At 53.6% G+C, this 23,608-nt stretch overlaps 2 protein-coding genes across 2 annotated transcripts in view; one reads left to right on the top strand and one right to left on the bottom strand.

Annotated features, from left to right (window-relative positions):
- Positions 1–23,608, bottom strand: part of SLC5A10 (solute carrier family 5 member 10) — an 87,996-nt gene that overhangs the window by 8,995 nt on the left and 55,393 nt on the right. The window contains exons 10-11 of the mRNA XM_026650814.2: positions 9,508–9,615; positions 7,112–7,262 (exon numbers count right to left, since the gene is read on the bottom strand). Coding sequence (XP_026506599.2) covers positions 7,112–7,262; positions 9,508–9,615 — 259 coding nt within the window. The remainder of the gene's footprint in view (positions 1–7,111; positions 7,263–9,507; positions 9,616–23,608) is intronic.
- The window catches only part of FAM83G (family with sequence similarity 83 member G), a 30,579-nt gene continuing 24,113 nt past the window's right edge, over positions 17,143–23,608 (top strand). The window contains exon 1 of the mRNA XM_024215044.1: positions 17,143–17,631. Coding sequence (XP_024070812.1) covers positions 17,143–17,631 — 489 coding nt within the window. The remainder of the gene's footprint in view (positions 17,632–23,608) is intronic.

Raw genomic sequence — 23,608 nt, forward strand, 5'->3', positions numbered from 1 at the left:
CCCCCCGCGGGGGGGGGGGCGGCCGGAGGCTTTTTCGCCTGGGGCGGCGAAAAAGCCAGAGCCGGCCCTGGACAAGTGCTACATTTTTAAAAGACATCAGCTCCGGTTAACATGTTCCAAAGTGTCCAGGTGACTTAGAGGCCTTGGATTTAGGCTTGTTAGCCACTTGGGCACTTTCGAAAACGTTACCCTAGACGAAGGGCCCAGTCCCGCAGTCCTAGTGCCCATAAAACTCCCCTGACGGATGGACAAGGGTCTCTGATCAGCCCCTTGGGAATTCCTATCCGATGGTTCATGCACTGGGCTCGGCTGGGTGGAGCCGCATGGCGCAGCCATTCTCTCCTCAGTCCCGTGATCGGCCCAAAGGAGCCGAATGGGAAGATTTTCAATGTGAGCCTCTCAATGATCGAATTTGAGGGCTTCCCGCGGGGTTAAGCCACGTTCCCTGTGGAGAACCAACAGTGGGGTGTGGAGAGGCCTGGAGGGCTGAACATCCACCCACCCTTTCAGGAAGCAGCAGGGGCTAGTGGCCAGGACTAGGCCTCAGGGAACCTGGGCTCTATTCCCAGCCAGGCCCGTCTGTCATCGGTGCGTCTCTAGACCCCGTTCCTGTAGTGCGTGAGCACCTCAATCCTTAACGTGTATATCCTCCCAACGCCCCGGGAGGCTATTACCCCCATTGTACAGCTGGGGGCTGAGGCCCGGAGAGGCTAAGTGACTCACCCAAGGTCACCCAGGAAGTCTGGGGCAGCGCAGGGAATTCAAGCCCCAAGTCCTAGTCTAGTGGCCCAGCCACTGGGCCAACCACCTGGCGACTTTGGGCAAGTCTCGTCCTGCCTCTGTGCCTGTTTCCCCTCCCGCCCCTCGTAATCCACACTCCCCAGGCATCCAAGGAGAGGCTCTCCTAGCGCAGGAAAACTCGAGCTCCCGTTAGCTCTCGCCCCCAGTCCATGCTCAGCACCTGCACTGCTCCAGTCATCTACCACCTCCCACCCATGCACCTCTTCTGCTCGCCACCCCCTGCCCAGCCAGCACCCCCCACGCTGCCCAGCTGCTCTGGTTTCACTCGCTGTTCACTAAACTGCAGCTTTCAACCCCTCAGATCCCTGACAAACATGTAGCTCGAGGGACAAGATCCTGTGGGGGAAACCCCTTCCCCAGGAGGCCCTGGGTCCTGCAGGGCAGGGGGAGTCTGTCTCCTAGGCCCTGAACTACCCCATTTATCCACAGAACAGGTGCAGGAGGTTTTATCCTCCCCCACCCCTGCGCAGGGCTTAGATACCCCAGAGAGCGGGAATGATTCCGCCCTGTAACATACTGTAGTGAGGACGTGGTGGCATGGGCTTGCCACCCCAGTATAAGCCCACTGGGGACTCTGGGTACGTAGTTGGGATGCTGCCACGTCTATGCCACCACATCTTCACTGCAATTGCCCACACTAGCTAGATTAAAGCTACCCGGGCTACAGTTCCACCTTGGTTTGCAGTGCAGACGCACCCAGAGACCGCATCCTTCGGGCAGAGGCGGGCTGGCGCTGGACTCATCGGTGCTGCTACTGGATCAGCCAGCAGTGGGCGCCACTGAGTGGCATGCTTTCTCCTTGCGCTCTGCGGCGCTGCGTCAGGGAGACGGTGGCTCGGATCAGGACTCAAACCCAGGTTCTCTCACCCGGCAGCACAGAGCAATGCAGATAAAAAGGGCAGGCCAGCAGCGGGGCCTGCCCAGGTGATGTCTAAGGGTAGGTCTACACTGCAATTAGACACCTGCAGCTGACCGGGGCTCACGGGGCCTGGGCTAAGGGGCTGGTTAACTGCACTGTAGCTCACCTCGCAATGGTCCTAGTGCCCGTGCACCAGCCCGAGCCCGAACATCTACACTGCACTTAAACTGCCCCTTAGCCCGAGCCCCATGAGCCTGAGCATGGGCCAGCCGCAGATTTTAACTGCAGTGTAGACAGACCCTAAGGGGGTTAGGTCTCATCCTAGTGTCAAAGCAGCGTTCTCCTGTTACAGCTCTGAGCAAACCTGCCTCGGGTAATTCCACTCCATCCTGAGTGCCATGAAACATACCAGTGCCTCATCCATGCAGCAACCCTCTATTCCTCTCCCCGGCTCCGGCACACTTGACTTTCTGACTCTTTGAGGCATGCTCTGGCCTGAATTCCCCCAGCGGGGTTTGTCTGTGCCCATCGCATCACCTTGTGTTTAGTCATCTGCTCGTTAGTGCTGATAAAGCTCTGAAAGCCCCCCCCCAGGTGTGTCATTCTTAATCATCGTGATTCGCGGCGTTGTGCAATCGCACGGGGAAGACCGCACCCCAGCTCGGGGAGCCTCGGTATCCGAAAGGGATGGGGGAACTAGAGGGAATTCAGAGAAGCACAAGAAGGATGACAAGGGGGAGGGAGGGCCGGGCGGACTGGCTTACAAAGCAAGACCAAGAGAGCTAAATCTAAATCACTGGCTAAGTGATGACTAAGAGAGATAGAGTAACAGGCTACGAGCAGTGGAAAGATGTAAACGGCCAAGAATGAGAGACATGAGTGTGATCCATGGGGGTGGAGGTAGGGGGAATGGAGTGACATTAAGAAAGGGAATTTATAGCCTGAATCTTAGGAAGTATTCCCTGGAAGTGATACAGTGGATTGTATAGTGTATCCACAAAGCACAGTCGATCTCTCTGTCTGCCCACCTGCCTATCTATTATGATTAATGATTACTTGTCTTATCAGAGCACCTAGGAACACTAGTCATGCACCAGGACCTTGTTGTGCCCGGTGCTGGACAAACACAGAACAGACAGTTCCTGCGCCAAACAGCTTACAATCGAGCTATGTTATATCGTGCCCATCACCGTGGTATTGGAACGGCTGGTATCTCCAGGGAAGCTGGGGAAGCCCCATCTCTTAGGCCAAAAACCCCCAACCTAGGAAACACACCATGCTACACGAACAATGGATTGAGCCCAATAACGTGTGTAAATGTACATAAGAGACGTGCATTCTTGTCACGTTACCAGTGACAGGTCCCGGATCTTCCTCCACTGCAAGGAACAGTCAGAAAACAAACAATTACACTTTCATCCCAAGATCCTGAAGTATTTTACACAACAAAAACAAAAAATTAAGCTTCACAGTGCCCCTGGTAAGTAATAGTGAGGGAAGAGAGGTTAAGCCACTTACACCCATCAACAGAAGAGCCAAGAATAAGACCCAGGGATCCCTGACTTCCTTTTCCCTCATCTAACCACAGCGGCAGATTCATAATTTTTTACAGCACTTAACCATCCTCTGATGAAAGGTGTTATGTGACTGCAACATAACATCACTATTACTACACTAAGTTATGCGGCACAGATTCCCTAGGATAAGCCATGCCGAGTTGGCAGTATTATTGGCCCAGAATTAATCAAAACATTGTGAAAGAGCTAAGCAAATAAGTTGAATCATCTAGCAGGCGGAGGCCTCATCCCCAGGCTTCCTTTTGTTGCATGGTTTTTAATGACAGCGTCTTAATTTGCAGGAACATTAGTTACTTCATTTTCTAGCCTCTCTCTTTCTGCTCACGCACCACCAGCAAATTGATTGTCACAAGTACAAAAATAGACGAAAGAAAAACAATTAGGCGAGGTATGTTCCTGTTTCATCAGATCTTGTCTCAGTTGGATGGACCAGCCCGGGGAATTGTCCCCGCACATTTACAGGTGAAAGTACATGGTCATTTGCAAAAGCTGGGCCGTGGTATAAAAGGGCCCCACCAGACAGCTTTCCAAATTTAGGTTTGGTAAAAAACACACTGATGAAAAGCCAAGGATGAAAAAAAAAAAATGTTGCCATCCATGTGTTTTCTTTTTAAAATTCATATGGAAACATGCTTGCGGTTTAAAAATAAATACGCCTCTCTCAGTATTGTTTGCAACCCCTAAACTGCAGCACTGTGTTAGCCCAAGAAAACCACAAAGTGAAACTGACTATAAACAGAGGTGAAATTGACTAGGCCAGTTTTAGTGTCAGAGCTGAGAGAAGTGCAAGTAGTAAACAAACAGCTTCAAAGTCGCAATACTCCAACAAAAAAACTTCAAAAACAGACTCCAACAAGAAACTGCAGAATTGGAATTAATCTGCAAATTTAACACCATTAAATTAGGCTTGAATAAAGACTGGGAGTGGATGGGTCATTACACAAAGTAAAACTATTTCCCCATGCTAATTTTTTTCCCTACTGTTACTCACACCATTTTTTAGTAGTAGAGTCATAGAATCTCAGGGTTGGAAGGGACCTCAGGAGGTCATCTAGTCCAAACCCCTGCTCAAAGCAGGACCAATCCCCAGACAGATTTTTACCCCAGATCCCTAAATGGCCCCCTCAAGGATTGAACTCACAACCCTGGGTTTAGCAGGCCAATGCTCAAACCTTCTTGTCAACTGTTGGAAATGGGCCATCCTGATTATCACTACAAAAGTTTTTATTCTCCTGCTGGCAATAGCCCACCTTAACTGATTACTCTCGTCATAGTTGGTATAGCAACACCCATTTTTTCATGTTCTCTGTGTGTATATATATCTTCCTACTGTATTTTCCACTGCATGCATCCAATGAAGTGGGTTTTAGCCCACGAAAGCTTATGCTCAAATAAATTTGTTAGTCTCTAAGGTGCCACAAGTACTCCTGTTCTTTTTGCTGATACAGATTAACACGGCTACCACTCAGAAAATACACTGGTATTTTTAAATTATTTGGCTCTGATTAATCATAGGGGGTTAGTGGGAACACAGGAAAAGACACATGGCTGTAGGGTTTTTTCAGATATATGCGGTGGTGTCTACACTCACAACATTTGGTGTTTTTTCTTAAAGCCCCAGGTGACTACATGAGACTCTCCGCTCACATTTAAAACAAACTAGGTTCCTAGCCCTCCAGGTTGCAGAGAAAATCTTGAAAACATGCCCCCTGACAGCTCGGAAACCAGAACGCAAATCAAGACCTTCACCTTTATTATTTTTTAAATCTCATGGTTTTTAAATGCATGGGGGTTTGGCAACACTGTGAATGCAACTAACCTCCATGGTCTGGGAGAGCTGCATTCAGCGCACGACCGGAGGGAGGAGGGGAAAGCTAACTTTAAGACCAGGTCTTCACTAAAAAGTCAGGTCAACCCAGCTACGTGGCTCAGGGGCCTGAAAAATCCACATCGGTGAAATCAACCTAACCGCCGGCATAGACGGCGCGAGAGTTCTTCCATTGACCTAGCTACCGTCTCTTGGGAGGTGGATTACCTAGAGTGGTGGGAGAACCTCTCCTGTAGGGAGAGTGTATCCGGAATCTGGCAGCTGCTGTAACTCACACTGGCTGTCCACAGCCCCTCTCTGGAGGTGGTTAGGACCCCCATCCGCAATCTGTGCTGGGAGGTGGCCATGGGTGTGAGTGAGATCGCAATCAGGGCCATAGTTACGCCCTTTGCTACGGCGTCTCAGGGGCAGGTTCATCCATCCCAGGGACAGAGGGAAGGTAGCGTGCACCAGCCCTACCCGGGGAGCCATCGCAGGGACCCACATCCTCAGGGCCTTGGCTCCCAGAGCTCCCAAGGGGCAGAGACAGTGGGGACTCTCCAGGAAAAGGCGCAAGGTGCTGCCCGGTTCAGCCCAGGACCCAAGGGAGCAGCAGGATGTGCCCCCAGTCTTCTGAACGGAGGCTGTCTGTAATCAGCCCTGGCAGCCTTACTCCCACTGGTGCCAGGCGAGCTAAGCTCAGGGCCAGCGGGGCTGTGGCATGGGATCAGATGAGTTGCCCCGGATGGAGCCAGGCTCCATCTCCAGCCAGCGACATGTTACAACTGCCGCGGGAAGCCACCTGCCCTGTTGTGCCGCCAGCCCACCGCCTGGCATCGCTCGCCCTGCCATCAAGTGTCTCCGACGACGATAATGCCAAGGAGGCTGACTTGGCACCCGCACCACCAGCCACAGGAAATGGGGCTGGGTTTACAAGGAGTTGTCTAGCACTCAATTGGCACAGGGAGCCCAGTAAAATGGGCCAGCATAATGGATTAGCAATTACCATGTGCATTGAGGGAACACCTTTCAACCTGGGGCCATCAAAGCACTTCGCAAGCAGTAATTAATTGTGCTCACAAGGCATTTGTGAGCGTGGCTTCGGTGTCATTATACCCATTTTACAGGCAGGTAAACTGAGGCATGGGTGCCACTGAGGGATGAGTCAGGAAATGGGAATGTGCAGGGGGAAAACAGGAGAGACCACCTGACCAGCTTGGCTGTAGGAACCATCCGAAGCTGAGTCACTTGCTCCATTAGCAACACGAACATCATATTGTTAGCACACCAGAGCACTCTGCATTTCATAGCACCTTCCCCGTGTGCAGGGAGAGAGCTGGGGAGACGGCACTACCCCCTCAGCCTTCATGGGAGGGCTTCCAGGTCGGGGGTGAGGCCCAGAGAGGGGGAGGGGGGAAATCAGAGGATTTCATCTCCAGAGCCATCGATCCATCACCAGCGCAAACATTCACAACAAAGCGTAGACGAATTTAAGAACTAACCCTTCTGAAGTGATGACCTAGATTCCTTTATTATTACTGTCACCTGCATTCTGCCTGGTTCCCAGTTCTCAGAGGGCCCTCCCCATCACACAAAGGAAATAGGTTAGCCATACGCTTTCCTCCTCAATGAAACATTCCCTGTCCTAAGCACAGTACAATAGAAAAGGGAAAATCAGGGGCTCAATACTATTCTTGCTTATCCTGGTTTTACACTAGTATAATTCCATTGACTTAAGTGGAGTCACTCCTGATTTACACACTGGTATACCCTCTATTGGCTGACGTGGAGTCACTCCTGATTTACACTGGTGGAACCCTTTTGACTTAAGTGGAGTCACTCCTGATTCACACCATCAGGCCCAAGCCCTTTTAGCTACTTTTAAAGCACCACTTGCTCTTGCACCACTTTTATCAATGAAATCATAATAAATAATAAAATACTAATCACCCCTTCATAACCACAGGGTTTTGCAGCCCTGCTGTGAGCAGTTACTTAATAGGCTTCACCATGCAAAGGAAAATGTCTGTCTGGCTCTGTTACCCTCCTCCCCACCCCGGCCCCTACCTTCCCACCAGCAGCAGCTCCCGCTCCTTGGCATTCCGCCGGATCTTCTTCCAGATGTCCATGGTGAAGAGGGTGCTGCTGCTGTTGAATACGGAGGTCAGGGAGGACATCAGGGCAGCCATCATCACTGCAATCATTAACCCTCGCAGCCCTGGAGGAGAAAGAGAAGGACCATCGGACTTCAGGTTTCATCTCAAAGGAGCCGTGATACGGCTCTGATCCAAAGCCCACACTCTTTCCATTGACTTGTCTGGGCCTGGGATCAGGCTGTGTGGGTTTAAATTGTGAGCTCTTCGCGTGGACAGCACTTCAGGCAATGGGGCTCTGATCCCTGGGTGATACCATCATGTAAATAACAACACTAGTGAGCTATAAAAACGACATACACACAGTACCACTGAAATGCAGCCAGCTCTGGGGAGGGAGGCAGCAGCCCGGTTAGCATGCCGTACAGCAGTGAGTGGCCAATCTCTAGCACTTCTGGAAAGTACCATGGGAGCATTAATTTCCACAAAGAGCAGGCTGGAGCTCACTTTCTAAGATCTCAGCTGGCCTCACGGCATGGTACTCATTCATCGGAGGATTGCCTAGTGGTTACAGCAGGTTGCTCTGAGCCAGGACACCAGGGTTCTATTCCCAACACTGCCATTAACCAGCTGTACCTCAGGTTCCCTGCCCCTAACACGAGAGCTGAGACCGCTCCCACGTCTGTAAAGGGCTTTGAGGTCCTCATGTGAGAGGCATTAAATAAAGATTAATGACCTGGATGATGGGATGGATTGCCCCCTCAGCAAGTTCGTGGATAACACTAAGCTGGGGGGAGAGGTAGACACGCTGGAGGGTAGGGATAGGGTCCAGAGTGACCTAGACAAATTGGAGGATTGGGCCAAAAGAAATCTGATGAGGTTCAACAAGGACAAGTGCAGAGTCCTGCACTTAGGACGGAAGAATCCAACGCACGGCTACAGGCTGGGGACCGACTGGCTAAGCGGCAGTTCTGCAGAAAAGGACCTGGGGATTACAGTGGACGAGAAGCTGGATATGAGTCAGCAGTGTGCCCTTGTTGCCAAGACGGCTAACAGCATATTGGGCTGCATTAGTAGGAGAATTGCCAGCAGATCGAGGGAAGTGATTATTCCCCTCTATTCGTCTGGAGTATTGCATCCAGTTTTGGGCCCCCCACTACAGAAAGGACATGGGCAAATTGGAGAGAGTCCAGTGGAGGGCAACTAAAATGATTAGGGGCTGGAGCACATGACTTACGAGGAGAGGCTGAGGGAACTGGGCTTGTTTAGTCTGCAGAAGAGAAGAGTGAGGGGGGATTTGATAGCCGCCATCAACTACCTGAAGTAGGGTTCCAAAGAGGATGGATCTAGACTGTTCTCAGTGGTGGCAGATGACAGAACAAGGAGCAATGGTCTCACGTTGCTGTGGGGGAGGCCTAGGTTGGATATTAGGAAACACTATTTCACTAGGAGGGTGGTGAAGCACTGGAATGGGTTCCCTAGGGAGGTGGTGGAATCTCCATCCTTAGAGGTTTTTAAGGTCAGGCTTGACAAAGCCCTGGCTAGGATGATTTAGTTGGGGATTGGTCCTGCTTTGAACAGCGGGCTGGACTAGATGACCTCCTGAGGTCCCTTCCAACCCTGATATTCTATGATTCTATGACAAAGGATTCTTATATACTGGCTGGACACCTGTTCCTGCCAATGCATCCATGGTGCTGGATGTCACCCCCGAGGGGTGACAGGCTAACCTGCCCTCTTGGGGACTGGGACCTGTGGGGCCAGGTATTATAAACCGGCTACTTGGCCCACCTCCGCCCCCGAAGTGAGAATCAGTGCAACACAGGTACAACGTCCTTGGCGGGAGAGAAGAGACAGGGCCAGGGAGGAGCAAGGGGGATAAAGGGAGGGCTCTGGACGCAGACACAGGCTGTGTTTCTAGCTGCGTGAGGTTCCCCTGATTCCTGGCCTGGCTCACCCAAGCGCGGAAGGGACTGCTGACCTCGCTACAGGAGGGAGAGCCCATTCCCCCACCACACGTTGTCCTCCTGGGTTCGACCGGGCACTTATTTCAATGGCCTGTGGTTTTGCAGCAATGGAAACCAAGAGGCGACTGTTATCAGTGCCTAGGAAGGACGCTGCTGTAATCCTGCCAGGGGCTGGAACAGCCAGGCTAATTCCCCGTCGTCACGCTTTCCGCTTCCTCATTTGGAACCCTCCAGTGGAAGCCCCAAGGCCATCAGGGGTTTTGCTGTTGGCAGAGAGCTCCCTTGGGCATGGCTGGAAAAGGGAAGCAGCCCCCCCACCCCCCCCCCCCACACACACACACACACAGGACACACAAGACAGTCGGCATGGCCTGGCACTGCCAGCAGTACAGCCCAGACTTACCACTGGGCATCAGTTCGACCACCAGCTTGGGGTAAGCGATGTTGGAGCAGCCCACCTCGGACCCGCACACTCGGACGCACTCGTCGGGATCGACGCAGCTGACGGCATCTGCAACGACACGGAGAGAAGCAGCTCGACCCTGCCGAGAGCACCCGGCAGCGGAGCCGGTCCAGGCGAAGGGAGCCGCAGCATGACCAGAAAAAACCCTTTCCCCAGAAGGGCTCGCACGGGAGCTCCACCCGCAGGCCTGAGAACAGAACTGGGTCCTGATTGCCCGCAGAGCTGCTACCGAGCAAGCTTCAGCCCTGCCCAGAGGGACGCCTGTGAAGGCAGGGAGGGTGAAGTATCATTCATAGAATCATAGAATATCAGGGTTGGAAGGGACCTCAGGAGGTCTAGTCCCACCTCCTGCTCAAAGCAGGACCAATTCCCAACTAAATCATCCCAGCCAGGGCTTTGTCAAGCCTGACCTTAAAAACCTCTAAGGAAGGAGATTCCACCACCTCCCTAGGGAACCTATTCCAGTGCTTCATCACCCTCCTAGTGAAATAGTTTTTCCTAATATCCAACCTAAACCTCCCCCACTGCAACTTGAGACCGTTACTCCTTGTTCTGTCATCAGGTACCACTGAGAACAGTCTAGATCCATCCTCTTTGGAACCCCCTTGGAATCCTGGGCTGCCAATCAGAGTTTTGGTAATGGGGACTCTTGTCTTTGGGAACTGGACCAAGCCCCGCCCCGGCCATTGGATAGCAACGTTTGGTCACTACTGGCCTGGGCTGGATTTGAACCAGAAGCTTAGCGATGAAAGACAGGCGGGATGGCTTGGTGGTTAGGGGCACTAGCCTAGGATCTAGAGGACCTGGAGTTCACTTCCCTGCTCTGCCACAGATGTGTGACCATGGGCAAGTTGTTTCGCCTCGCTGGGCCTCAGTTTCCCCCTCCGTACAATGGGGATAATAGCACTGCCCTGCCTCAGAGGGGTATTATGAGGATTATTACATGAACGACTGTGGGGTGCTTAGCTACTATGGCAGTGGGAGGGCAGGAAGCAGATAAGTGTCATCGATAGAGGCAATGGTCTAATAACAGTTTTCTGAGCCATCCTGGTCCTCTCCGGAACTCTCCTAACCCACTTTAGCATCACTCCAGCCGTTCGTTACGATCAGGACTGGCAGGGTGCGGTGTGATTGCCAATGTCATGGAGTTTCAGGCCAGAAGGGACCATCAGATCGGCTAGTCCAACCTCCTGCACATCACGGGCCTCCAGCACCCACAGACTGAACCCACCCACCAAAATTAGAACAAAGGATTACAGCCCCCCGTGTCCTGACTCAAAACCATCACAGCTGGGGCATCACCCTGGCCCTGTGATCATCATTGGAACCGAATCAGCACCCAGCAGCTCCCCTCGTGACTCTGATGGCAGAAGGCCAAAGGGCCCAGCACCAGCGGGCCAATTATTTAAGGGTTTACGTGGGCACTGAGTTCTTTTTTATTGTTGCTGCAATCATAGAGCCGAACAGACTGAAAGAAATGAAGGGCGATAATATCAGCACATCCATCTACTGCTTCGCACCTTTTAATCCTTTCAATAAAAGTAGGGAGTAGCCCACGCTCATTTCCACCTCTCCTTTATGATCCTCAGCCACTCCCCGATCTAGAGTCACTCCCAGGAACATCAGTAGTGGTTGGATTGGGTCTTTGGATCCAAGTCTCTCCAGCCAACCAGACTGGCGGAGCAGAGACAGGTCTCCATCCTTCCAGCCCATGACTGATTTTCGTACAGACTGTTTAAAGGACTTTTGCAAAGAGGCCATTTCCTCCTCCCCACAACACCCAGCATTTCATATACTGACGGGCCCTAAATATTCAGGCAGGGGTAACATGGGCAGCCCCAGCAGGACTGACCTAGCAGCAGCATAGATGCCACTTAGAAATAAGAACAGAACAGAACAGGCCAGACTCATCCTGGAGTCCCGTGGGAAAACCTGAGCTAAGCAAGCCCTCCCGTTTGCAGGTGAGCAGACTCAGAGCCAGATTCTGCAGCTCACAAGCCGTCTGTAGCCAGCAAACCCAGGCTAGGCAGGATGGCATAATGGTTAGAGCTGGGGTGGGCCTGGGCATTAGGAAACCTGGTGTTCTAGTCCTGGCTCTGCTGTGTGCTCATGAGCAAGCTGCCGTATTGCTCATTTCCTCATCTGTAAAAAGCTGCTTTAATTACCGGTTGCAAAGGGCTTTGAGCTCCTTGGATGGACGACGACACTCTAGAAGGGCGAAGTGCTATGTTGGTATTAGTCCAGCTCTAGTAATGAAGCAGCAACAACAATAATGCTCTGCCCACCCACAGCTCCTCTCACCACAGTGAACTGCAAACAGGCGTTAACGAAGTCTCGCCATAGACCAGGATTTTTCAGATGGGGAATCTCAGGCGCAGGGAGGCGAAGTGACCGGCCTGTGGTCAGACAGCACGTCAGTGGCGGAGCTAAGAACAGATCCCAGGCCCCTCGTGTATTGATGCTTCGCTTTGCGATTTCCAGTTTTGTTTCAGACGAAAAGCTAATGAATAACCAAAACGGCCTGTCCTCTAATTAGCATCACCCTTTACTCCTAACTGCCTCCAGTTTTTCTGGACCCAAGGCTGGTCCCATTTACCAGCTCTGTCTGCGTTTGCTGAAAGAGCCGTGCGGTTCTGAAACCTGGGGCCTGGCCTCCTGGAGCCAGGGACGGGAAGACTTGTAGCTCACAGGGGAAAGCAGCCCTGGCTGTCTCTCTCCGCTGTAATCAGAGCAGGGCGAGCCAAAGCAGATGCGGGTAAGCAGGAGGAAGGATTTAAGGGCCCGATCCCGAGGAGTCAGTGCTAGAACTCCCATTGACTTCAAGGGGGCAGGATCAAGGAGGCTATTCAGGGAGTGGGATGCGTTATGTCCTCAGGGCTAGACCAGGCCTGGCCCATACCGAACTAAAGGGGCATCGTCTTCTTCCCTGGGGCGAGCTACAGGCTGCTCCTGGATTTGGGTCGGGGGCATCGATTCCTACGAGGCAAAAATAAATCCTACGACTACCAATTCCTGAGGACCGAACTCCTGAGCTGCAGCCGAGCAGCACAGACTGACAACTTCCCTTCCCGAACCCAGCGGGGGCGGAGCTCAGCTGAGCCAGCAAGGGGTGAAGGCGGCAGCCCGGCGGAAATGGGTGGAGGGCGCCTGATCACAGCACTCATCTGGGCCACACATCATGCAGGCGCCCGCCCTGGCTCTTGGCATGGTTTTAACTCGTCCCTACCAAGTAGGTGGCTAATAAAATAATCATCAGAAGTAATTGGTGGTTGTAGGAAACACCCCCACGCAGAGGCGTTCAGAGCCCCGACAAACACTCGAATGCAGGACGGTTCCAAACAAGCTACAGCCCGGACCATGGGGCCATTAGAAAGGGGGCAGGTTGGGTCCCACACAGGGGCAGGCAGGGACTGAACCCAAACAGAGGGCCAGAACGTGGCGTAGCTCCACTGACTTCCAACCCAGATCCTTCACTGCGGACACAAAAGCCTGGACGGGTCCCCTTCTCGCCCACGGGCACCTAAGGGCAAATGGGTGTTTTGGTACCCGATGAACAGGTTAGTCCCGAAAGTGGTGATCTGAACCCCCAGATGTAGAACTGGGCTCCTGAGTCCAGATGTCTGTCCAACTTTCAAACAATCCCCTTGGTGCTGGCTCCATGTTGCCCCTCCCACCTGGGAGGAGCACCCTCTAAACATCCACAAGGCCACCTCGTTATCCTCTTCCACACCCCTCCTTTGCCATGAAGCCTCCCAGAAACTTGCTAGGTTGCTGGTGCGCTTAGAGCCCCTCTCATTGATTCCTTGTACTCCCCCAGTGTCTGCCTGTGTCCACCTGCTGTCTCTTGTCTTAGACTGTAAGGGCTTTGGGGCAGCCTAGCTTGTTGTGTGTCTGTCCGGCGCCTAGCAGAGCACAGTCCAGCTCCGTGGCTGGGGCTCCTACGCACGTTGGAAACACAAGTAATTAAGAATAACACCATCCGATGCATCCTGGGTTAACGAACTCCACAGAGTACAGTACATTCAAGCTTTAAGCTAAGGGCCAGATGCTCAGGGATTTCAACGGAGCTGCTTTACACGAGCTGGGGATCAGACCACTGGACCGGGCATGTCTGCTCCTATTGATGCTTCGTTCAAATAGATCCTTCCCCAAGACCGTGTGACCCCATTGTAGGTTTTATGTCCTGATGGATCCCTCTTCCCCTTAGCAGTTGGTCCAATAAAAGGCATTATATCATCTACCTTGTGAGCTTTCCCACATGCATTAATGTCAATGTTTTAAACCACACACACACACACCCTTCTAAAAAGTATTTAATAGATATTCAATACAGCCAAAAAGCCACAGGGCTCCATACAGACCTGATTCCCGTGGGTGAAGCGTCAGTGCACTCGATACACCCAATTACAACAGCTTTGGCTAGACCGGCCCATGCCAAGAAACGGAGGGCCCTGATTCAGTAAGATATTTAAGCACGTGCCTATCTTAAACCACACGTGCAATCCCACTAACGTCCTTTGTGCTGCACATACCCATTCAAAAGAGACCGTCCCGGCCCCAAAGAGCTCAAGGCGCCTTGCTTGAGTCGGGGTTGCAAGGGAAACAGGGGCGTCCCATAACGACGACACCAGCTACAGTATTGTCTTAAGGTGGTTTTGTAACAGCCAGATATTATTTATTTGGGCTAAGGGAGCACCGAGAGGCCCCGTCCGAGATCAGAGTCCCGCTGCGCTAGGCGCTCGTACAGAGAAAGCCCCTGCGCCAAAGAGCTTACAGCCTAACGACCAAATACAGACAAAGAGTGGGTGAAAGGAAGTAATTCCCGCCCCATGTTACAGAGAGCGAATGAGATCCTGGATTTCCAATCTTCTGAACGAGGGGCAAGAAAGTCTTATTGACCTGCTAAGGGAACTGACCAGGGAGCACTCGACGTTGGTGAGTTGTTTCAAAGGGCTCAGGCTATCAGATGTGACACCGGAACGCCTCAAATCATCACCACCACCCGGTAACAGAGCAGTTGGTTTCTTACTTGCCAGCCTAGAACAGATCAGAACGTGCTAGCGTGCTTTCCCAGTGGAGCGGTGGGTTTATCAGAAATGCCCCCTGCCCCAGCAACGGGCAATTGCCATTCCCCATACCCTTTAAAAGCATCGGTCCCTCGTCACACACGATGTGGGTGCCAAACGTGGACAGGTCCCGCAGCATGATGCAATGTGAGCCTCTCTTCTGACACTAGAATCTTTGCCGCCATGGGTAGAGAGGGTGCTTTATTTTATTCATTTATCCTGGAACAATGAGCAAAATGATTGACACCGCTGTGAATTGTCAGCTGGAATCACATCAGCGCAAGTGGCCATGGAAGAACTGGTGATAGAACTGGACCCTGTTTCTTGAAACGCCTTAGGGCATGGTTCTCAACCAGGGGTACATGTACCCTGGGGGGATGCAGGGGTCTTCCAGGGAGTACCTCAACTCATCTGTTTGCCTCGTTTTACAACAGGCTACATAGTGAAGTCAGTACAAACTACAATTTCATACAGACAAAATGAGAAAGGCCGTGATTTTAGTACTAGTGGCCTGTGACACTTCTTCCCAAATCAGACAAATATACAGAAGTCGTTTTTAAGTGAGGGGAAACTTGAGATACACAAGACAAATCAGACTCCTGAAATGGGGACAGTCGTCTGGAAAGGTTGAGAACCGCTGCCTTGGAGTTGGCCGAGTTCAGAGTGAACAGTTCCAAAGGGACTGGTGTGTTAGACGCTTTTGGTTTGCCCCGGTCTATTAACAGAGCCTGGGTTTTGTCTTTCTTTCTCCCAATTGTTCATTTAATGTACTCTGCTGCTGCAGCAAGTTCTAGGAAGCACATGAACTTCTTGCCCCCCCTTAGAGGCTGGTTCACCTAAAAAGATAAAAGTCTGCTATAGCTACTAGCTATGGGAGGTACTCTGTTAGCTCAGCTGGCAAGGACTCATCCTGTTAGCTCTGTCGGCCTTGGGCTCCAATGCTGCCGTCAGGATTGGCAGTACTTGGTACAGCAAGGGTTAACAATTAGACCCAGTCAGAAAATGGGGTGCGGGTGGTAGCCGCAGAAAACTTTGATTTTTCATATTTTTAAATGAAAACCAAAAAGTTTTTGCCAACCACTGAAAACACTTTGGGTGTTTTGTTTTTGTTTTGTTTTCATGGCAATTCAAAACCACCCTGTCCTCAAACCCCCGATTTTCCACTCAAATAACCATTTCAAAGGACAATTTTCAGGAGGGATAGCTCAGTGGTTTGAGCATTGGCCTGCTAAACCCAGGGTTGTGAGTTCAATCCTTGAGGGGGCCATTTAGGCAACTGGGGTAAAAATCTGTCTGGGGATTGGTCCTGCTTTGAGCAGGGGGTTGGACTAGATGACCTCCTGAGGTCCCTTCCAATCCTGATATTCTATGATTCAGGTGCAGCAGCGCCCCAGGAGCTGGTGGTAGTTCTAGGACCACAGGTGGGCACTGGACCAACACCCCCACAGAGCTTGCAGTCCACGAACCAGGAGTGAAAACCCCCGACTGCCCCTCTCCTTTGCCTCGGGGAAGCAAGATCCAGGAAGCTGTGCTGGGAGCTGGGGCTGCGCAGTGCTGATGAATCAGCTTCCTGTCCTCCTCCTGCCTAGGGCTGGCTTTGCAGGCGTGTGTGCACTGCTGAAAGAGTTAATGGCCTAGGCAGATATCGGGAATGTTTGAAGACAGCAGCATGTGATTGCAGGTGGGGCAGGGCGGGGCTATGAATCACTGTTTTTTTTTTTTTCCTTTTCTTTTCCCTTCTTGCTGTTACCTGTCTATCTCCACACTGCCTACCGGCAAGAGCCCTACAAGACTCCAGCTTCCAGCCCCAGGAGCCCTGGAGAAACTGATCAGGCAGCAACAGGCAGGATTTTGCTGCAGGGAAACAAAACGGCTGATCCCATTCGGAGAACTTCAGATCAAGAGAGAGAGAAATAAAGAGAGGAAGGATCGGACTGAGAAACCCCCATGGCTGCTGCCTATCCGATTTTCTGGATTGTTTTAAACTGTTATTTTCCTTAGTATTTTATTTTATTTTATTCTATTCTATATTATCATTGTGCGAAAGGGCAGGCGGAGAGAGGGAAGTGGATCTGGTGGTAGAAGATTCAAAGGGATTGTGCCACTATCAAAGCACCTGTGCGTGCGAGCGCGTCGCCGGTCACCTGGCTTACAGCATTGGAGACCTGGGAGTCAGAGGAAGAATCCGTTTTTCTCTGGTTTTGTCTTGCACGGAGGTCGCCTGGGCTGGGCAGAGCTGATGAGTAAATGAGAAACCAAGTCAGCGTCTCCTGAGCGGAAATAGCCCAAGAGGCAGGAGACTTGAGGCAGAGCGTGGGAGCGCTTTGTGGAGAAGCCACGCCAGCCGGAGGAGGGAGACGGGGGAACCGCTGCTGTGTCTAACGCAAGAAGGAGAAAAAAAGCTAAGTTATTTAAAAACCGGGAAATAATTAACTCCTTATTTATTGTCAGGGGCTAGCGTTCACTGGTGTCGCCGGCTCCCTTCTGTGTCTGACTGGTTGCCGGGGCTATGGCTCTCTCCCAGGTACAGTGTCTGGATGACAGTCATGTCAACTGGAGATCCAGCGAGTCCAAGCCGGAGTTCTTCTATAGTGAGGAGCAGAGACTGGCTTTGGAAGCCCTGGTCTCGAAGGGGCCGGAGGCCTTCTACGAGGTCCTCAAGAAAGAGAACATCCGGGACTTCCTCTCCGAGCTGGAGCGTAAAAAGATCATGGAGTCGCTGGAAACGTACGACCCGGGTTCGGAGTATATCCCACGCCATGGGGGCGAGGACAGCGACGGGGACTGCACCAGCCAAGGGGGCGAGGGCGAGTTGGCGCCCTCCTTGGAGTACTGGCCCCAGAGATCCGACCGCTCCATCCCGCAGCTGGACCTGGGCTGGCCCGAGACCGCCGCCTACCGGGGGGTCACCAGGGCCATGGTGTACATGCAGCCGCCCATCGACGGGCAAGCGCACATCAAGGAGGTGGTCAGGAAGATGATTGTCCAGGCTCAGAAGGTGAGATGCGCGCCGATCGTTAGGGCAGGAGTTCGCTCAGCTAGCCAGAGCGGGCCAGATCCCAAAGTCCTCCTCAGCCAGGCAATGGCCTGCAAGGGAGGTCTGGCTGAGCGCTGACTGCAGGGGCCGGCCCGGTGCATCATCTGTTCTTCCCCATTAAGCTTCACAGCCACACTTATGGCTCAGATTCTGCCGCAGGCGAGGGAAAGAGCTGGAAGCCTGATCCGGCTTCCCCTGGAAACAATGGGAATCTTTCCTTTCACCTCCCTGGGCCCTTGGCAATCCAGAGGTTGTGGGGCTCAGAAAATACAAACTAGTTGAGCTGCTATCGCTCTCCAAGCCCAAGGTATCAGCTTTCCCCTGATAATTATCTCCAGGCCCCGGGGAACTGCACGTGGCTCTGCAGAGTACAAGGGATCAAATTCTGCCCTGGTGCAAACAGGTGAAGACTGCTGGCATTGCTCCAGCTTACATAAGGGCTGAATCTGGCCCAAGGTCTTCCTGTTGGTCCTAGTCAATTGCATCCTGGTTAACAGATGACGCAAAATTGATTAGTGGCTTGCACAGTCCAGGAACGTTTGATCAAAACCAGTATCTGCCCCATTTCTGCAGCAGACATTCGGTAAGACCTACCCCAAGGAAAAGGTCCCACACCTGATTACGTCCAGCCTTTGCAAAAAATGAGAACGAGCTGCTTTGCTGTCTTAGCATTTAATAATGCTCTGAGCAGGACCTTGAGATAGACTTAGCCACAATATACTGGTGGAGGGCAGTGAATGGCAAATGGAGAAGTCGTGATCCGGAGATGGAGGACTGGTCTGGGAAGTGTCTTCACCCAGAGGGAGGGTGATGGGGATGGGGGAGGTGGTGGAAGCAGGTAGAACAGGTATGTTTAAGGAAATGAGGGCTGTGGACTGAGGGCCTCCTGTGACCGGCGTGTGGAACGCCCCTCCGAATTAACGCCGGGACTGAGCCTCGGTGATGCCACATATGGCGATTCAGACTCAAAGCTGGGCGCTGCTCCTGGCTCTGCCCCAGCCTGGCTGTGCGACTCCAGGCTAGTCATCAGGCCAACATTTTCAAAAGTGACCTCAGACTTTCGGGGCCACCCAGCTTGGGGTGACTGATTTGCACGACTGCACCACGTCTACCAGTCCAGCGGGAGCTGTGGGGGCTCAGCCCCTTGGAAAAGTAGGTGTCTCCAGGGGAGCACCCAAAATCAGTGTCCACTTTGACCGACCTTGGCCTTGACCTGTCCCTGCCTCAGTGTCCCCACTGACTCTTACCTATCTCCCCTTAGAGCTGGGGTGAAAGAGGAGGGCCGTGGGTTGGCACTTTCCTCCAGTATGGAAGCTCTTCCACCTGACACTCCTGAGGGCATTCTGCGCCAAAAATTAAAAATTCTGCGCACAATATTTTAAAAAATCTTCAAAATTCTGCAAATTTTATTTGTCAGATAAATGTGGAGGTTCCAGCATGGCAGTGGGGAGCACAGGCCACTGGCTGCACAGAGGTGGGAGATCACTGTGCAACTCCCCCCCCGGGACATGGACTCAGCGGTGAGGCTGCACCCAACCCTGACACAGCACAAGGACCGGGCCTGCCCCAGAAACACCCCAGGGCCTTGCCCCTCCATTTCAGGTGCCCCAGGTGCAGGCAGGCAGGCTCAGCAAGGCAGGATCCAAGTGTGGAGGGGCTTAGTGTGGGGGGAATCCAGGTGTGGGTTGACAGGGTTCTGTGTGGGGCAATCCGGGTGTAGGTGGTTCAGTGGGGAATCCAGGTGTGGGCGGGATCTGGATGCACAGGGGTTTGCTGGGGGGTTCTGGGTGCAACAGTAATGGGACACTGCAGGGGGGTCCAGGTGAAGGTGGTTGGAGCTCAGTGGGGAGGGGTCTGGGTGTGTGGGGGGTGCCAAAGCTCAGTGGGGGGCTCATTGGGGAATCCAGAAGCTGGGGGAGTGGGGCTCAGTGGGATGGGGATCCAGGTGCAGCTGGTTGGGGCTCGGTGGGGTGGGGATCCGGGTGGTTCAGGTGAAGAGGGAATGGGGCTCATTGGGGGAGTTCTGAGTGCAGGGGGGGTGAGGCTCGGCAGGAGGGTGTCACTATGAGGGGGGTCTGGATGCCTAGGGGTTGGGCAGATGGGGGAGCAGCTCCCTGTACAGGGATCCCTCCCCCTGCAGCTGAGGAGCGATGGGTGCAGGAACCGGGGGGGGGGGAGGAAGTTTGCAGAGCTTCCTACAGCCAGGGAAGAAATCTGGGGGTGGGTCTGACCCAGCCCCGGATGCCATGCAGGGGAAGAGGAAGTCCTGTCCTCCCCAGCCCAGCCTAGACTAGCAGCTGAGCCTGGCACAGGGTAGGAGTCACCAGCTGGGTCTTCCCCAGTCCCACCCTCACCCCACAATGATTTACCTCTCTGCCGGCTGCCCTGGGCACCTGAAACATACTGCTGGGGAGTGTTGCATGACCACTCTTGTGGTTTCTCTTTGCTTCCCCATCAGAAAGTCATTTTTCTGCGGGGAAGCAAAGAAATCTGCAGGGGACATAAATTCTGTGGCTGCGCAGTGGCGCAGAATTCCCCCAGGAGTAATCTGAGACGTACACACAGAGCCTTCTCTGCAGGCTGCCCCACGTGTGCCACACGGACATTGGGGATCAGCAGCCGCAGAGGTCACATCCCTGTGTCCTGACGTAACCTTGTCCTGAGCATTTGCCTGCTCCCCTGCTTGCTTTTCAGTCAGAAGAGCGAGTCAGGGAGCTTCTTTGATGCCTTAGATCCCAACGGGAATAACAGCCAATCTTCATCCAATTATAAACCGCACCGAGTGTCTCTTCCAGGCCCTTGTCGCCAGAGGGCTGTGTATTTGGAGAGGGCGGGTTTCCAGCAGGCCCCGTAGCAGGCAGAGAGCATGATCTGAGAACACGTTTGGACCAGTTCTGAACGTGGGCTGCCAGGTGCGGCTGGGGCCACGCTCTCTCAGACGTGCCATGATCAGTCCACGCCGCCAGCCAAACAGCGTCTGAAACCAGTTTAGAGGGGAGCCATCTTTAAACCCAGTCTGCAAACCTCTCACTCAGGACGCGCTTTCGGTAGCAGAGCGGCTTTGCGTTTGAGTGGGCCTCAGCCTGGCTTGGGATGGGGGGAGAAGGGGACTTCATTCCCCTCTCAGCCCCCTTGGCTGTCGTCGCAGCCGAGCTGGGGTCTCCTAGGTAAGGAAGGGCTGGTTGAGGAAACCCAAATATGAGGGGAGAATGTTTCCCATCCCCCCTTGTATGCTCGGCTCTGAAGGCACAAGCTGGGGCTCCGGGACGCTGATCCAAGAGAGATGTTTTTGTCCTGAGCCCCTGGTATAAAGCTCTCTGGCCTGGCCCTACATGCCCCCAGCGGCGTTTGGAGCCAGGACAGCGTTCTGTTCACACGACGCAGGGCTAGACCAAGTCCCTCTGACTTCTACTGCGGCCGACGTCCCAGGAGCTGCCACTGGGGGGTGCGGGAATGCAGATCCCCAGGGCTGCCTCATGCACAGCCACATCCCAGCTTGCGGAGCGTGGTCCAGCGTTCTGCAGGGCACTAGGGCCAGGCGGACGGGTCGACACCTCGGACACAGGGTGCGATCGCCGGAGGAGGCGCCGAGCACGAAGCCAGGGCGGGCTTTGAGCCAGCATTCCCCCCCGATGGGCCATGGACTGCGGTCGCCCACCTGCACCCTGACTCCGTGACGTAGGCTGAGCCCAGCCAGGTGTTCGATCGCTGCATGGCAGACGCAGCAGGAGATGGAATAGGGGACGAACGGACGCAGGCAACGCATCACCTCACCATCAGTGAGAACGTCCTGTCTTTGGGCCTGGCCGATAGTCCCTGACCCTGGTTCATACACTCCCTGCTGGCTCTGCATTCTCGTCGCTTCCAACTCCTTCCCTGGGCCTCTGACTCAGACTGCGGCTGGGCCCCTGTCCCTCCCCCGGCCCAGACCCCTTCATCCGGCTGCTGGAGGCAGCCTGTCTGGTTGGGACGCTGCCGCCGCATTTCGTTGACATCACGATCGCCGGCCACTGCTGTCCAGCCGCCTCCCTGTCGCCATCCCTGTGTGTGTGTGTGTGTGTCGGGATGGACCAAGCGCCTGTGGGGCCCTGGCTGTGTCCACCGCTGCCCCATCCGCACGCTGAGCTCCCAGAGTGGGGAAATAAAGTGGCTGCATTGGAGGCTCGATGCAGCAGGAAGCCTTGCTCCAGACAGAGGAGAGATGCATGGACAGAAATTTCTAGGACACATGCATGGTGGGGAGGGGGATCCTTTTGCAACAGCATACCAATTCAGCGCCTTTCACATTGATTTAGCTGGGGAGCAACGTTTGTTCAGAGAGGGCTGGGGAGTGGGAGAGACAGGAAGTGTGATCCAATTGCTCAAGTAGAGCACGAGGGCTCAGGAAAGTTGGGTTCTGTTCCCAGCAGTGCCACAGATTCCCGGTGTGACCTTGGGCAAGTCACTTCCCCATTGTGCCTCAGTTTCCCCAGCTGATGAGGATAGTCTCCCATGCAGGGGGCGTTGTGAGGCTCTGTTCATTACCCTTCGTGACGTGCTTTGAGATCCTAGGCTAGAAGGTGCTCTAAAAGGAATGGGGCTTATTAGGAGTTTACGAGTAGCCGGATTTCTCTGGTCATTCCATTGTTTGTGCCACTCAAGAGAGTATGAGCCAGATCCTGACCTGGTGTAAACGGGTGTAGCAGCCCCGTCAGCTGTGGAGCAGGCTTTTAGTTGCTATCTCTGCAAAGTTAGCCAGGTGTGACCTTCTCTCTGCCATCCCCACGGTTGCTGCTTTCTAGCTTTAGAGGTTTTCTTCTTACTGTCCAGGTGCTGCCTTTATGTCATCTGGGTCATCCCATGATGAAATGGGAAAAGTGCTACAAGGCATTTTACCTACATCATCTGGAATTTCCTATTACATCCAACGTGACTGTCTCCTGCCGACAGCTTGTTGCTTCATGTTCTGGAGGGGCATTGCCCTGCATCTAGCTCTTAAGCAGCTGGGAAGCACAGCTGCCTTCCTTTCCCTGGCTCGGGGTAGCGACCCTTCCTGCAGACTCAGCACCTGATCCCAGCAGCAATTTGGAGCCTGAGCACATTTGGCCCCTTCAGAACGGAAAAAAAAAGAAAAATCCCAACACCAAAGCAAAGCGCCGAGCCTGCTAATTGTGTACAGAAGAGCAAAGTCCCTCTGACGTCCTTACCGGGGCAGGTCGGGCACACACGCCAGCACAGCCATCAGTTTAGTTTGCATGCGCCGTGTGAAGCCAGGAGAACATACACCCCTTCCACTGGGTTTTTCTTACTTAGCAAAATCTCCTTTGGCGGAGAGGGAAGCAAGACTAGGATGACCAGACGTTCCAATTTTATCGGGACTGTCCCAATATTTACTTGTTTGTCCCGTGTCCTGACTGATGTTCGGTCGGGACGCGAATTGTCCCGATATTTTGCCCTCCGGCGCACAGGCGGAGGGAGCTCGCGCCCCCCTGCCCCAATTCCGCCCCGGCCCCGCCCCGATTCCGCTCCCTCCCTCCCCCATTGGATCCCTCCCCAAACTCCCGCCCTTGCCCCGCCCCCAGCCCTGCCCCCTCACTGCCCTATTGGATCCCTCCCCAAATCCCCGCCCTGACCCCGCCTCTTCCCCAAGCATACCGCATTCCTCCTCCTCCCCACTCCCTCCCAGGCTTGCGCTAATCAGCTGTATGGTGGCGCAGGTGCTGGAGGAAGGGGGGAGAAGCAGGACGCGGCAGCCCGCTCAGGGGAGGCGGAGACGAGCTGGTGCTGGGGGGCGGGGCGTGGAGCTGCCGGTGGGAGCTCAGCCCCCACCAATGCTCCGATGGCTCTTGGTTGGGGTTTTTTTGCTCCGCCGGCACCTCCCCTCCCGCGTCCCGATATTTCACGTCTCTCATCTGGTCACCCTAAGCAAGACAAACTCCAGCTATTTTGACTACAGCTT

The sequence above is a fragment of the Terrapene carolina genome, unplaced genomic scaffold (genome assembly GCF_002925995.2).
Source record: "Terrapene carolina triunguis isolate 2854851 unplaced genomic scaffold, T_m_triunguis-2.0 Scaffold93, whole genome shotgun sequence".
NCBI classification, from domain to species: domain Eukaryota; kingdom Metazoa; phylum Chordata; order Testudines; family Emydidae; genus Terrapene; species Terrapene triunguis.